Source organism: Pithys albifrons, chromosome 5 (assembly GCF_047495875.1).
Source record: "Pithys albifrons albifrons isolate INPA30051 chromosome 5, PitAlb_v1, whole genome shotgun sequence".
NCBI classification, from domain to species: domain Eukaryota; kingdom Metazoa; phylum Chordata; class Aves; order Passeriformes; family Thamnophilidae; genus Pithys; species Pithys albifrons.
Genome location: NC_092462.1, coordinates 9,293,390 through 9,309,983, shown reverse-complemented (window position 1 = coordinate 9,309,983; position 16,594 = coordinate 9,293,390). Strand labels below are relative to the sequence as shown.

General features: G+C 38.9%; 1 protein-coding gene across 4 annotated transcripts in view; it reads left to right on the top strand.

Moving 5' to 3' along the window:
• The window catches only part of LRBA (LPS responsive beige-like anchor protein), a 396,467-nt gene extending 381,550 nt beyond the window's left edge, over positions 1–14,917 (top strand). For all 4 annotated transcript variants that reach the window (XM_071555647.1, XM_071555648.1, XM_071555646.1 and 1 more), the window contains 4 exons: positions 3,719–3,820; positions 4,986–5,200; positions 11,097–11,248; positions 13,470–14,917. In XM_071555647.1, coding sequence (XP_071411748.1) covers positions 3,719–3,820; positions 4,986–5,200; positions 11,097–11,248; positions 13,470–13,560 — 560 coding nt within the window. In that variant the 3' untranslated portion in view covers positions 13,561–14,917. The remainder of the gene's footprint in view (positions 1–3,718; positions 3,821–4,985; positions 5,201–11,096; positions 11,249–13,469) is intronic.
• Positions 14,918–16,594: the final 1,677 nt, after the last annotated feature.

Genomic DNA, 16,594 nt, shown 5'->3' with positions numbered 1-16,594 from the left:
CTTCTGGATGTCATTAAAGCAGAAGAAAGTTTTCCCTTTGCTGTAATCTCACTGTTCCTTTTTAAGTGTAGTTTCCAAACACCTAACATATTTTCACTGATATATCACCATAGGCTGACATGATATCATGTGCTCTTCTTTTATCTTCTGTAACTTGAATTTCATGATTTAAAATGTACTTCAGTCCCTTAAGTAAGAGTGATATTTTATGTTATTTTCTGTGGGAAAACAGCTTTGCAGAAATTATTTATTGGCATGTAGGAGGGTTCTTTTGAAATAATTTGAGTGGTTGCTGCAAAGGTAAATAAAGTATTCTGCCCATTACTGGAAAATAACTTTTGTATAACTCCTGTGACTTAAATCATTAATGATGTTTGTTGCTATGTGAATGTTGCATTAAGAATTACAGAATTCAGTGTAGCAATCCAGTGATGATGTAGACTAAGGATACTATTATATTCTATGATGAGAAAAACACATCTGTAAAACTTTGTCTCGGTTGTTAGTGGTAAGATTTGAACTATCTTTAATTTCATTTGACTTGTTCATCTTCCTTAAGGATCTCCACAAAGATTCCCTGACTATTCTTTTCAGTCCTTACTTAGGGTTTGCATCAGTGGTCGTAAACCTGCTTAGCAGACAAAGACTCTCTTCCCTTTGAAGTCACTTCCCCAGCTTTTCAAAAGGTCTGCAAGTCGGTTCCCCTAAAACAATTCAGAAAAGTTTGAAGTGGTGCCCCTTAAACCAGCAACAAAATAAAATTTTCTCTTTGCATTATTGAAAACCATGACAATCTTCTGAAGCAATAACAGTTTAAAAAGCGTTTAAAGAAATCTGTTCTGCTCTATGACCAGCTTTTAAGTCGACCCCATTATTTGCAAAATCAGAGCCTTGGAAACCCCTAAATACTTGACATTCTTATCAAAAGAGTCAGCCTGACTTTTCACAAGACTCCTCTTTTACAGTATCTATTCAAGTCCTAAGTTCTCCAAAGTTACTATTCTGATTTCTTCTTTCTTTTTTAATTGAAGTGTTTCTTCAGTACAACTATAATTTACTCAACAATTGATACAATTTAAGAAACACTCATCCTGCCACCTGTAGATTTATACTCTGTTACATTGGAAGTGAAGTCCAAATTAGGAAAAGACCGTGAGCGTTACTTAGGTAATTTTATTTTCTGTGAACTGTGATAAATATATACACACTCAGGTTCTACTTTAGTTTTAAGAATCTTCTAAGCTTTAAGTATGTAGTTACTGGCAGCTTCACTCAGGCAAAGCTTATAGTAATGTAGTTTCTGCAAGCAACAAGTTTAAGGATTTTGTTTATTTGCATCTCCTAATAATTCATTCAGACATTGCTTCTCGTAAGTCCTTCTAACTCCAACATTTTACATTCATTACCTCCACTGCAACCTTGTATATTTAAAACTTCTCTGACTTCAAAAGTTTCATTAATATGTAGTGCATAATTAGATTAATTCCTTGCTGGTCTAAGTGAGTATGTGTTAATGCAATTTCTGAAAGCAAAATAAAGCTATAAAACCAGAATTCTAAAATGTTGCTATCATAGGCAGGCCATTTAAAAGAAAGCAAAGTGACAAGACCCTTAACTGCACAAAGCTGCCTCCTTTTATGACTTGGGGACAACAGGGAGAAAGAAGTGGATCAGCAACATTAAATTGTCACTGGATAGTAAGGCTGTTGTGGTTGCTGTGCCATTTCCCCCCAGAACTGCAAAGGTGTGGCTTGGCTATTTATGCTCCTTCAGGAATTTCTGAGGTACCTGCCCTGTGTTGAGGGGAGGAAAGTTCAGCAGAACAAGTTTGCTCCAAAGGCTTGTGGTGCTTCACAGGATCAGCCACCTGAGAAGTTCTAGAGGTCATTAAGTCTACCCTTATGCTTCTCATTTGTTGGGAGTTTCCCCTTGGTTTGGGAACTGTCTGCCATCCTTCCTGGGTTTGAGTGTGTGTTTGCCAACATTATACCAAACAAAAGCAGTAGCTTTTAATGATTATTTGTTAAGAGATTGGGGGCAGTTCAGCAAGTGGCTCCAAAGCCTTTTCATGTTTAAAATGCTAATAACTTACATGCCTGTGTGTATATCTATGCACACAGACACATTTAGTTGTCTATGTCTATATCTAAGAAGAAATAGATTTATTTACTTTTCAAGATATTGTACTGGGGATATAAATTATACATTATAATAGTAATTACAGGACAAATTAAACTTTACAAGGTCAAAATTCTTGGTTTGAGGTTTTGTTGTAGATTATGACCTTCATGAAAAAAACCCACTTCAATGTGGCAGCTGCACAGGACATTTTGGGAGGTGATGTAGATGGTTTGAGTAAAAATGTAAAATATGGAGGGTAAACAAAGCTTTTATTTATGCAAGCCCAGACACTTCCTTCCAGAGAAGTCTCTCACTGTACATAGGCAGGGGCTGAGTGTCTGCCAGTTCAAATACAGCTCCCTAATTTCTAAGGACACCCAGTATCAGTATTGTTAGCACTGAAGACATCATGATGGGTTTATCTTTTGAAAAGTTTCAGCCCCCAATGCAATGTGAGTGATGCTGCCTTTGTAACCAGTGGAATCACTTTGTCCTGTTACTGCTCTGTCTCTTTGCAAAACCATCTTCTGTTTTCCAAGTAAAAAAAGTTTTACTTTATCACTGAGTTACTGCCTTGTTGGTCTCTCATACATCATCATTTATCATGAAGTGAAATTATTCCCTGCTGCTTAAAAACTCATCTAAGCCTTTTTGAAGCTACATGATAACATTGCCAAAGATACAGTTAGTAGAGTTTAAATGCTTTGTAGAAAGCTGTGAATGAGGTCATTATATGATAACACAAAAATAACATTTTTATTTTCATAAAATGGTAGCAGTCTTGAAGAGGGCAGTGAATAACCTGTGAGCAAAGTCATAAAATCATTTAAAGAGCTTCATGGCATTTGTTTACCCTTTCTGTGTCCCTTGACTTGGAGAACAATTTTTTTTTCCTTTAAATGTGCCAGTTGTACAATTTAATTTTTCTTACTGTATTTGTGTATGTTTGATCACAAAGAGAATGTTCTAAAAAAATACAGTTTTATTTGGTTTTGTTGCAGAGAAATGCCTAATAGGAGCAATGGTAATTTAGCATTGTCTTTGGGTGCTTTGTTCATGCAAACTCAGAAATTCACACTGACTGTGATCCAAGCTCCATATCTTGTGAAGAACTAGACATCAGGCTGAGGTTTCAGCACTGTTACTATTTTAAAATAAAATCAGTCAGTGGATGTTTTACTTCATCTTTTGGCACTGTAGGTGTCTTCTCTCAGTACCTGTTAGAGTGATACTTCTGTCCATCTTATAGGGAAAGGTAGTAATTGTCTTAGATCTCTTCCTCTACAAAATATAAATAGAGGGGGAAATGGAGGGAGGGGAGAACACCAATCTGTGTGCTCCAGCTTTGGCTGGGTTTACTACACACCTGACTTTTCTTTTCTATTAATGTGTTAATAAAAGTGCAGACTGAACTCCTGGAGTGCTGCTGTTTTATACAGTTTCTGCAGATGTGCCATATGCAAACAGGAGCATTGAAGTGATTTGTAAGGAACATGAACTCCAAGAGCAAGGAAACAAAGATGCTTCAGTGATTGAAAGCAGTGATTTTGGAAGCACATTGTAAGCAAGGATTGCTTTTATTGTTTTTTCATTGCAGGTGATTTTGCAACTCCCCGAGCTGTTCTGACAGGACATGACTATGAGATCACCTGTGCTGCCATTTGTGCTGAGCTTGGCCTGGTAATAAGTGGTTCAAAAGGTAAAGTAGCTGTTGGCATTTCTTTCTCTTCATGGAGCTGTAATGCTAATGCAAAAAAGAATACAGCCTCAGGTGGCAGAATTTATGAACTTTAGAGTGGTTTTATTTCTAACCTTTTAGTTGCAGTGGAATTTGAAACCTCTTTTTAAACATGCTAAAACTGAGGATTATTCAGACACTTATAAGAAGAGGCAACCACATCAGCAGTTTCCATCCTGATTGCTGTTCCTGTTTGTTTATCCAGTGTGTAATTGCATAAAGCATGCAGTTGGATACTGCTCTTCGTGGCCAGGCTGGTGAGGAGGGTTTGTTATGGATAACTTCCCAAAAAGGGAAGCAAAAATTAGTTTCAGGAGAAAGAGAACGTGCTGGATTATTTGTTTGCTGAAGGGTGTATATAAACTACCAGTGATTCTGTTCAGGCTTTTTGTGCTTGGCTGCAAAGCCTGGAATATGCCCCATTTGTGTTCTCAAAGACCTGCTTTTGGCAGGCAAATTATAAAGAATGGTGTTGATTCCATGGATGTTGTTCGTAATTTTCTTATTATTTTAAACTGTAAATTTCTTGGAATTAGGATTTTTCTGCTTTAGTGTTTCCAAAGTAGCTACTTTGAGACACTTCTTCAAAGCTGGGTATAATCACCATCTGCACCTGTCTGCATGTCTGTTGTGTGCATGTGAACTCGTGTGGCTTATGTACAAAGCAGGTGTTTGCCCAAGGATATTAAAAACCAAATATTTAATGGATCATGTGTGGACTCAAGTCTTAATCTGAGAATATACATGTTTAGAACACCTCCATGTGTAAATTCATTACACTTCGCTCTGCATCTTTGTGTTTTTAAAAATCTGATTTTAAGATTCAATTTTTTGTGCTTTCAAAATTAATTGCTACTACTTTTGAAAGAAAATCCACAAAAGAAAATCTGGTAGGTCTCTAACTGGTTTTGATATACCTCAGTACAAGGCCTTCAAGGGATAAGCTGTTCATCTTAATCTCTGGCACCCTTGAAGTCAGAGGCAATCCACTCAAACATGGTAAAACCCATCATAATGTATTACAATAGTGATTCTTTAAGTAGAAGTCATTACTTATTATGTGATATGTGATGTCTTTAAATGAGCATGTAAATCAATAACTAGAGATTTTCTTCTGTCTCATTAGAAGGACCATGTCTCATACATTCTATGAATGGAGATCTGCTGAGGACATTAGAAGGTCCTGAAAGATTAGAAGGTCCTGAAAACTGCCTGAGACCAAAACTTATTCAAGCTTCAAGAGAAGGCCACTGTGTCATATATTATGAAAACGGGCTCTTCTGTGTGTTCAGTGTGAATGGCAGACTGCAAGCCACCATGGAGACAGATGACAAGATAAGGGTGAGTGTCCCCACGTGTGTGCTAAGGCCTGGCAGTACCAGTGTCAGGAAAATCTGTCCTTGTTGGGGCCGTATGGAGGCTCTTTCTATAGCCACATCATAAATACATGGTACTAGATGATAATAGCAGCATTCTGAAAAAAAATTTAGGGGACCATGTACTCCTAATAGTGTTAGGGAGTTTCATGCAATTTTAATTGTAAAATAACTCTGTTCATAAAGTAGAGAATACCATGTAAGCATTTCCTTGAACTGAGGAATACAAACATTCCTAATTGCTGACCAGGAGACGCTGGGCTGTGTCTTTACCTTTGAGCCTGAAGGCAGGAGGTCACTGCACATGCAGTTTGGAATGTTGGCTTTCCCTTTTTTTGCCACCTCTAGCTACATTCCCTACTCTTAGTTCAGATAGCATGTGTTGTGCTGAGCTTCAGGAAGTTTCTAGACGTATGTGTGTATTTCAGCTCTTTAGCCCTTTGGCATTTGCTGGGCAGGCAGCTGAGTTCCACATCTTCAGCTGCAAGAATTATAGAGTCATAGAATCGATTGGATTGGAAAAGACCTCTGAGATCAAGTCCAACCCTTGGTCCAACTCCAGTCCATTTACCAGATCATGGCACTCAGTGCCACGGCCAATCTCAGTTTAAAAACCTCCAGGGATGGTGAATCCACCACCTCTCTGGGCAGCCCATTCCAATGCCTGATTACTCTCTCTGGAAAGAATTGAAGGAGACATGGAGCAAGTCCAAAACTGTGCAGCAGGCATTTTAGGCTTATAGTTTTATGAAAATAATTTTATACTCCAAAATGCAGTTCTCTTGACAGTTCCTGTGAAATAGTACCTATGAAGCAGAGCAGAAGCTGCCAGCTATACTGCAGTGAAGCAGAAATGTCAAAAGAATACTTTCCTTGAATTAAAAATATTTCCACTTTTTTCTTGAATGAGTCCAAAAAGGAAAGGGAAAAAAAAAAAGAATGAACAAACAAGCATTGCCAAATATGCTATAAAGTGATGGAATGCAGCAGAGACATGAAGCAAGATCACATTTCTGAGTTAGTGTTCAGGCTACCTGAGTCAAAATTGTGGTCTCTATGCCAGTGAACTTGGTCTGAGAGGCACAGGATCACAGAATGGTTGAGGTTGGAAGGGACCTCTAAAGATTCTATCATCCATCTCTCCTTCTCAAGCATGGCCATCCAGGGCCAGTTGCCCAGGACCATGTTGAGATGGCTTTTGAGTATCTCCAAGGACAGAGATTTACAGCCTCTGTGGGCAACTGAGCCAGTGCTCAGTGATCCCTACAGTGAAGAAGTGTTTCCTGTATAAAAACTGTTTAAATATTTAACATTAGCAGGAGGAGGCTTCTGTTGCTCTAAGCATATAGCAGTACTGCACCTCCAAGCTGACTTTCATGGATCTGATGGAAGATCCCAGGAACTCAGCTGCTGGGATTCCAGTTGAAAACTCTCAGATGGTTTCCCTTTATTTGGATTGCACGTTTCAGGAAGAAAATACCTCTTTGCCCTTGTGTTTGCAGAGTTACTGTCATTCTTTCAGCTGTTGTGCAAAATTGAGCATTTCTAAATTCGCACCAGTTCTATTCCTGACTTTATCCCTACTAATTCTTAAGATGAAAGAATTGTGTCAATGCATTTGAAAGAATTTTGATCTTCATTATCTCCATTTTATAATTTACGTGGAACAGTGAATGCTTCTTCAGCACTGAAGTTTCCAGTGTAGCTCAGTATATTCCAGTTAAAACCTTGTAAAACTGTATCATGTTTTGTTAATTCAGTATCCTTAGGTTTTCAAATGTTGGTGGTGGAATATGCAGAAATAACTCTGTGCTAGGTCTCTTTTCCTCAGTGAGAGGGGTGAGAGGGCATTCTGCCTTTGCATGCTGTGGCAGCCTCAAGTGTGGATTTGAGGCCGGGGAAATGAAGTGGGAATGTGTGTATTTCTGTCCCAAGATATTTTTCCAAATTAATGTAGATTTTTGCATCAGTTCTCTGAAATTGTACCTTCAGCTGTCCCTGTACAAACACTTCTGAGATTTTCAGCCTACCCTTCCTCCCAGTTCTTTCTGTAAAGCAAGAACACATCACAGTGTTTTCTCTTTTTACATTAATAATGTTGATAATCTGTCACTTTCAGTTGTGATTATGTTGTCAGCCAGGCCAGCAAATCTGTAAAATATCCAGAAATCCCTTGCCGGCTAAAACAATTTCTGTAGTGTTTCAGTCAGTACCCACAGCTTTAGGAATGTAGCTGGAGGCAATGGAAGTTCTGCTCTCTGTGGGCCAGAATTATGTTTGTGCAGGGCTTTGGGTTTTATTTTGTTTTGTTTTGTTTTCTTTCTCTCCCAGTGGTCCCAGCTGAGCTTTACGCTTAAACAAGCCACAGCCTCTGCACTATATCATCGTAGAGGGCGAATGGCAACTGCATGATTAAAGTGGGGCATTTAAAATGAATAGCACCTACCCATGGGCTGTGCTGACAAACACTTCTCCTTGCCTTTTGCTTGAGGAGGGTGGAAAAAGGAAGGAAAAGGTCATAAGTGTTGAATCTAACATTCATAGTTTCTGCTTCCCTGTGTCATTATGGAGCAGGATTTCAGAACGTTGTTGGCAAAAGGGGCAGTTTTCAATAGTGATGTTGGGATCAACATTCTGATTTTCTTTCTTGTGCTCTTGGGCTAGAAAGCTGCTAGAAACATTTCAGACGCTCTGGGGAAATTCAGGGTCTAATCAATGCCTTCCACCTGTTTTTGTTTTAAATACTGTATTGCTCAGTGGAGCTTGGGCATATCGCAGTCCATCTACCGTGTAGTGTTTAGATATCTTAATGAATAACTTAACTCTAAATAGTCTGCTTGTTCTCAGAAGCAAAGTTATTTTACCCTAAGCAAAGACTGTATGCTGTTTCACCCAGAGGAACCAATTTATTTTCCTTTCCTGAGTCTGTTTTGAAATGTGGAAGTGCCCACCAGACTCCTGCTGCTGTAAGCCAGGGCTGTCACAGTGTCAGCTCTGCCTTGTTACAAAGCACTGCCTTTCAAAACCCTCAAACGTTAAAAGGGATTTGTGCAAAGTTTTGAGACTTTTCAAGGAAGTACAAGGCAGAAATGCAGCTTTTAGAACATGGCTGAAATTGTGCACTTTGGGGATTCTTTGAGAGGCTGAGCTTGTGCTGTGAGAAAGATTAGTTGCAGAGTTATTCCAGTTTCATACCTAACAAAACTGGAGATAAACTATGCTGGGGAAAAGCAGAACAGGAAAATTGATTCATGTCATCTATACCAGTTGGAGTACTTGGGAGTAAAAGCATCCTTTCGTTTGTTAAAACTTGGAGGAAGATGATGAAACTGAAATGTTGACAGGGTGACCTTTTTCTGCCATTCATTCAGTCAGTCGGTCCTTCATTCATATATATATATATATATATGATTGTGTGTATAGGCAAGTGGCTGAGAAATTTATTAACAGACAATAAAAATAAATAAATCAACATCTTGTCTTCCTGACAAGCAAGGCCGTAGTAAAATTGCATAGGTATTAGTAAGGGATCAAAGCCTGTACTGTATGTAAGCAAAAGATCACAAACCCCATTGCATTTTGCAGGTAGTGGAAGAGTTAAAAGATTAATGGCTTTAATTTGCCTTTTAATATAGCATTGCTTCAGTAAAGGCCTCAAGTATAAAATTCAAGTGAACCATGACCATAAGGTTAATGGATTTTCATCAGCTGAATTTTGTAAGTGTAGCAAATAATTATTTGTCACGGTCTTCGCTGCAATTTGAAAATACCCTTAGGAGGCTGCCATTGCTATAGAGAAGGAAACCACCTCCTATTGATTTTTGCTTCTAATGAATAATCTCTTTAATAATTACGTGTGCTGTGTTAGATCTCGTGATCATCTACTCAGTGCATGCACGTTCTAGATAATTTTCAGGGTCATATCAGTTTGTTTTCTGCACCTTTCTTACTGAGTTGCTCTGCTCTTCTAAGATGGCCTCTAAATTAGTTTTCAAGCTCCTTTCCAGCACAAGTCTGCTCTGGGTGGTGCTTAGCATGGTTTTGTAGGCTGATAAAAACAATCACAGAAGCAATTTATGGTTGGAAATTTCTTTTTCTGGAGGGAGAAGCTTCAGCTCAGAATACTCAACTCTAACCTTGGTTAGTTTTCAGTTTTTCATACTTAAATACGGTTGAAAAAACCCTCCAAATATTCTGCTTTATTGTGTCTAAATTTACATGTGTGTCTTGTCATCTTAATTCAAAACACAGCCAGAATAGTTTTATCCTCTTTGGTATTTTGTTCAGTGTTATATTTTGTTTATAGTGTATGTTTGTATTTCAATTACATTCCTTTTAAGGTTATTGTGTGAAATAAAATTCTAGCAATGTGCTCCATTCTGATTACTTGGGAGTTGCTGCAGTAAAACGCTCAAAATTTATAACATAATATAGAAACTCTATCTTAATCTAAGTGTCACACATCGTATAATTCTTGAAGAATGTATTTGGCATCACAGTAACAGAGTACAGCAATACAAAAATACAGATGTGCAATATGCCTGACTTCAGTTCTTGCTGTTCCTGGAGCAGTATCTTACACTCTGTATATTTTGGTTTCCAGGCTTGTCAGCAGTCTGTATAAACACTTCAGTGTTGCATGAATGTAATGTCTCTGTGTTTTAGTCTCTCCTTTTTTTTGTGGTGCATGCACTATAAATTCTGTGTGCTAAAAACCCCCAAAACTTCCTTTTCCTGAGGAATTTTAAATCATGGTGTGTAGCAAGTTTTGCATATTGCAAAATTGTAGAAGCAGAGACTGCAAGTGCCAAAATACTTGCAGACTTCAGCAGAGAGAGAGATGTTTGCAAGATCCTGTCTTGAGTTCTTTCTACTGTTTCCTAAATTTAAATTTTTGAGCTGGAATTTTGCTTGTACATTATCATCCTGAGGTAATTTCCTTGCCTTCCAGTGACAGTGTTTTAGTCAAAGTGGATCAGTCTGTGCGTTTGGAATTTAAAAGTTATTGCTCTGAATATCATCTATTCTTACATCATTCTATTGAAAAGTTGGGTCAAGGAGCTTAAATTCACCATGAATAAATCATGGTGTGAAGGGTCTGTATTTTGTTGAAAGGTACCCAAATTTATTTTCATATCTAGTGATTTTTCCAACAAGAAATATCAAAATAGATTAAGGACTCCTGTTTCAAGAAATCTTCACTCTGAAATCCAGTGCTAGCCCATTTTTCTCCATGATCTGGATCCCAAATAAAGATTTCAGGTGTAGATTTGCCATCAGTCCCCACAATGCATACAAAATCAGGGCATGAGCCATTGAATTTGTCACAGGCAGTTTCAAGATGGATGATGAAAGGAAACACCATCTCTGTTAAGAGAGTGGATCATTATTTTATTAATCCAGAGCAGGAATCTAAACATGCTGGTCTAAATTAACTCTAGTGATTTGTGTAACATTTCAGTTCCCTTCAGCAGTCAGCTGCTGCCAGGATAGTATTAAAGACCCTTGGGGGAATGTCAGGTACTATATTTTAATGCCAGTGCTGCTTGATCTTGAAAATCTAGCTAATTAGAAGAGTAAATTTCTTTAGCTGACCTGGTATTAGATCTTTGGAATATGGAATAAATCACAGGTCAGGTAAAACCTAACTAGTGACATCTAATGTATTAAAGAGATTTGTGCATAACATTAATTCTGTTGCTGGGGAAAATAACAATAGTGTTGCTTCCCAAAAGCTTGTATTGATATCAAGTCTCCCTGGACATTCAGCTGTCAATATGAAACCTTTTATTGAAAGTAAAAGTGTGGGAATAAGAGCAACACATCCTTCTCTGACAAATATCCATGTGATTTCCCCGTAGGCAATTCAGCTGAGCCGAGATGGACAGTACCTGCTCACAGGTGGGGACAATGGAGTTGTCATGGTGTGGCAGATGTGGGACCTCAAGCAGCTCTTTGCTTACCCAGGCTGTGATGCTGGAATCAGATCCATGGCCCTGTCATATGACCAAAGGTAAGAGCAAAGGCTGCTCTGGACAAGAGTACCAGAGAATATATACTTAGAATTAAATTGCATTTTTGTTTTTCTTCCGATTTTGATTTTCTTTTGATCACAGATCCTGGTGATTATCTGTGCTTGCAGAAGTTTTTTTCCTAACATGTCATATTTAGGGCAGATAAAAATTTTCAGGACTTCAGCTCTTGAGGGAATGGAGAGAGAGATCCAAGAAATCTTCCTTTGGCAGACTTTCAAGATAGGCTGAGTTATTGGCCTGGGCCAATGCACAGTGTGGGTCACAGGGAGGTGGAAGGTTACATGTGTGCTTTCATCTCTCTTCTTTCACTTAGCATACAAATCACATTCCTGATTCCAGACCCTTATGTTAAATACAGAACAGTTGGAGTAGCTACACAACAAAATTCCCTCCACACATCCATTTATTTGCCCAAAGTGATTCTCCTTTCTAGAAAAGTTATTTTACCCACGGACAGCATGACCCTTTTTGAAGCCTCTTCCCAGTGCAGGTACCAGTGACTGTTCTCATTGCAGTTTGACATCACACTTTCCAGTGCAGCTGTACTTAAAACTGCTACCGTGTTTTTATCACGAAAATATGATTTGTTTATAAGATGGATGTTTACCATCTTACTTTGTACACTTGTAGCTTTCAGACTAGAACTTAATTTGCTTTGGTGTATTTACTTAGTGGTGCTCCTGTGTACTTTTCAAGCCAATTTGGCAACTAAATCCCTTAGGACTGTCTGCGCTGAGAAGTAAAGCACATTGCTGAGGCTCCTAACCTTCCTCTTACTGAAGTCCATGCTAAATGTTTTAAAATTTTTGTCTACATTCCTAAAACTTAGATAAAATGAACTTTAAAAAAATCCAAGCCAGCAAAACCTGTGGACTTCAATGACACATTGAACAGCTTCTTGTTAACCATAATTAGAGATTATGGTCATTTTGGAAGAAATGTTTTTCTGTTAAAAAAGCCCCTGCTGTCTAAAGCCCTTCAAAAACTGGAGTTACAGCTGTTGAATTTTAGACTTCTGAAATGTCTAAAATTTGCACTAAACTGTAATTAATGAAATTTAAGATGGACATCTATAAATCTACCCATGTGCTCAAGTTAAGAAGCTGTTCACTTTGGGTTTGAAGAAAAGGAAACTCAAGAGATTTACTCAGAGTATTTCACTGAGTAATTACAGGTAAATAACTCAGAGTTATTTATTTGGTGTTCATGAATGTATGTATTTGAGAGTAGGTAAAAAGAGATTTTAACCTAATGGAGAAACAATCAAAATGGTGCTCTTGACATGAAATAGTGTGATACCTATGAAAATACAATGTTTTGATGATCTCATATTTAGTCTCTGTTTCAAAGGAAAAATTGCAGCTTTTTACTCTGAATTTTTTAACACTGAGGCTTTTAATCTAAAGTGCCAGAATTCTGTACACCCTTATGCTTCTGATTTTTGTAATGCTTTAATGAGACAGTAGAGAAGATGGTATAGAAACTCTTGCAATTGTGTGCTATGTCAATGTCACAGCTTTTCAAACATGTCTAAATGATCTCTAGTAACAGGCCAAGGGTAAGGGATTCAGGAAGAAGGACTGCCTCAGTGGGAAAGCACAGCAATTGCTTTCAGGAGCTTCCAAAACAGATAATTTTCAAATGCCAGTATTTCCAACTCAAGGGCTGTGCCCACATCCAGTTCCTTCACGTGGATGTGCCTGACTAGGGAGGTAAAACTGAAGTGAACACTTGTAGCCTTCCTTCCCTCTGGTGTTTCACGAGGGCTTCACCCCACTCCAGTACCCCCAAAAACCAACCAGACCAGCCAAGGAATAATCCTGGGAAATCTGAAGTGGCCCTGGAGGACAGTGGTGCTGGTGAACAGTCCTGTTGTCCAACTCTCAGCTGTAGCCTCAGGCTGACCATAAAAACTGTTGCACATTGTTTGGTATGTGTTGTGGTCCATAAATCTGCCAGAGGTGCTGCAGATGGCAGTTTTATTCAAATCCAGCTTTCTGGAGTTCTTGGAAGCTCAAGATGGGAGCCCCTAAAGCCTGACCTTTTTGGTGTGTGGAGCACTTCCAACTCCAGCTGTTCCAAGTGGAAGCTGGTCGTGTCCTCGGGGTTCTTGTGCCTCTATTGATGTAAATCCTCGATGCGTCGATCATATGTTGAACATGAGGTGGTTCACTAACCAGTGTCCTCTGCTTTCCTCAGGTGCATAATGACTGGCATGGCCTCTGGGAGCATCGTGGTCTTCTACAATGACTTCAATCGCTGGCACCACGAGTATCAGACCAGATACTGATGGGCACTGACACGGGCACTGCGCTCGGGAGGGCACTGAGCTCAGCACGCCCCTCCTGGCGTCTTATAAATAGTTATATTACATCTGAATGTAACTTAAATTTGCTGCAAGAAGCAACCTATTTTTTAAAGTTAATTGCTATTTTTGTAGACCTTGCTTGACTTTTTTGGGGGAAGGGCAAAGAAGCAGAAAAACAACTGCTGGGTTCTGTAGTTAAAAATCTATATTTTTAGTCACAATCAGAAGTCTATTTTGATCCCTGTATGTAAACTGAACCTAAAGTAAAGATGGTTAAAACTCACATTCTAGTTATAATACAAAGAAACCGATTTTCCATCTGAAGCTTTATCTATAACCTTGAGGAATATATGATTTTAACATAATGGAAGTGAATTATGATATTTGGGCAATTTTAATCTGTGCTATCTGTACCACACTTTGTCTCGTACTTTTCCAAATGATTGTACTACATCAGCACTGAAGTTTCTGGGAATTAAGGGGTAATATTTAAATTATGGTTAATGTAATTTTAAACTTTGCAAATCATTTTCATCCATGTTACTATTCAAGCATGTTTCTAGGCCTAGACAATTAGTTCTCTTTTAGTTGTCTGTTTTGTGCAGTTCAGAGAGAGAAATCGGGAGTGGAGTTTGTGTGTGAATCCTTTTAGTTGCTCTCTGGCATCTCCTTCAAAGCACACCAAAATGTGGATTGTTCCTCGAAATCAGAAAGGCTGTTTTGAAGACTTTAAGGCAGAACCTGACAGAGGCAGGTATTTTTTAGCAGGTGCAGGTTCCCAGGCACTCTTCTGCTGGGGGATGTTGCACAGCCCCAAACAGCAGCAGCAATAGAATTCCAGGTGACTTGCTTTTTTTGCTTTTCTTTCCTCAGAATTTGCCCCTGTAATACTGTAGCACTTGCCATGTTCCTTTTAGCAACAGTGTCTTTCATGTTTTGCTATCACCAAATCCAGCCAGAACCTGCCCAGTCATATTAAATTACCTCTTTCTTTTAGGAAACGGAAAATAATTTATACTAAGGAACAATAAGTTATTTTGGTGTTGCACAAATCTACTTTTTCTACAAGATTGCTGTGCAGAACTCTGTGAAAATATTTGTGAAAAGAACTGTTACTGTTTTGTAAGTCTGTATTGCATAAAAATCTTCTTTGTATGTTGTGATCTATGAGTTGAAATTTACATTCCATATCTGTATTGATACCTACATTTCTCTAGCTGCCTACTAGAGCAGTTCCTGTTTTTTCTAAGCATTTAATTACTATTTCTTTCAGTAAAGATTTGGAATGAGAAAATTCAGTTTGAGTGAAGAAATTAAATAAAATTCCGTTTGTAATTGAGAGCTTCAGTGGAGTACTGAGTTCTTGTGATTCAGGGTGTATTCCCAGCAGAGGAGAGTGGTGCATTTAAATGTTAATGCATTTATTTCATGTACTCTTGGTGCTTAGGAAATGCTGACCAAGCTTTCTGTGCTTGTTACCTTTTCAGACCAGGTGGTTATGGTGGTATCTATGAAGTTACCTTTTTATGTTTTCTGTAGCAGAATCATGATATGATTAAGCAAAGGCTGTAACAATTGCTACACAAAACTGGTACTTCAAAGTAAATTCAACAACATTTGTAGCCTCATGTCAGATGAGTTTGAGGGGTAAGTGGCTCTTGTAATGCAACCTGTATTTGTCTCAAGCTGGGGTGGGATTTCCTAGGCTGGGTGGAGGGCAAAAAGCAAACAAAAGGTGTATTTTAGCAGATGGAAATCCTGGAAGTCTTCTCTTCATAACCTCCTGCTAGCTTAGGAAAACACTTTATTATTGATAGAAATAATAGTTTCTGATCTTAAAGCAAAAATATTTCATGGAGAGCTGATTTGGTGGATTTCTTGTTTTAGAAAGGGCCCTATTTGATCATGATGATGCCTAAAAATTCCTGCAAAAGACTTTCAAAACATTAGTGGAGATAGATAGATAGATAGATAGATAGATAGATAGATAGATAGATAGATAGATAGATAGATAGATAGATAGAGCACCCCCTTTATTGAAAGCTTACAAGGTGCACACACATCAGCCAGATGGTTACAGCTTTTGTAATGTTCAGTAATTAATATACATGGTATCTATAGCCCACCTGTGGTACCATTTGCCACCTGGTGCCCACTCTCAGAACTCCTCAGAGCTGCCCCTTGGAGCCCCTCCAAGGGCTCTCAGCCCACTCTCCTGTTTTGACTACAAGCAATCTTAATTGTCTCAGTTGGAGTTCTTGCAGGTGTTCTTCAAAACAGCATGTCCTTGTCCAGACACTTGGGGACTCAGCTTTGGCTGAACTAGACCATGTCATGCTGTTTGTGGGAAAATGGTAAAACAGGGTTATGTTTCCAGCTGTTCAGGTATTTGTTAGTCTGTTCAGGGCAGCACCTGTGTCACATGGATGGCCTGAAACCTGTTACATCAGCAGGTGCCAGGCATTAACCTGCAGCTGGGCCTCATTTGATTGTCATATTCCAGAAGAGAAGGGACCACTCTTCAAATGCAGAGGGAGCATTTATGGAAAGCATTTCTTCAGTGGCAGCCTGGGATTTCTTCTGTTTGGTAAGTTCAGAGGGACCTGCTGGCAGCTGTGTTTTATTGGAGGTGCTCTGGGAAGCAGCATTTGCTGCTGCTGAGAGGGAGAGTGGTCAGCAGCAGTGCTGCACCTTTGGTTTGTGGAGAAGCACTTGGCAGAAGTAGCTTGAAACCCCTTCTGTTTTGTGAAAATTGCTGATGGAAATGCTGTAGGATCTGGGAAAAGGCCATGGGGGGGGGGGGGGGGGTCAGGGAGGGGATTTCCTCTGTTGGAAGTTTGTGTTGGGGTGTTACTACCAGCAGAGGTAAATGAATGCTGTGACACTTTTGAGAATAGTTCTGCAGTTCTTGGTTATGTGTTACCAAAAAGGCTCCACACCTGACAGTGAGCTGCTTGAAGGTGTATGTGTTACTGTTTCTGCTCTGGTATCTCTTGGTAGTCCTTCCACCTTCTGC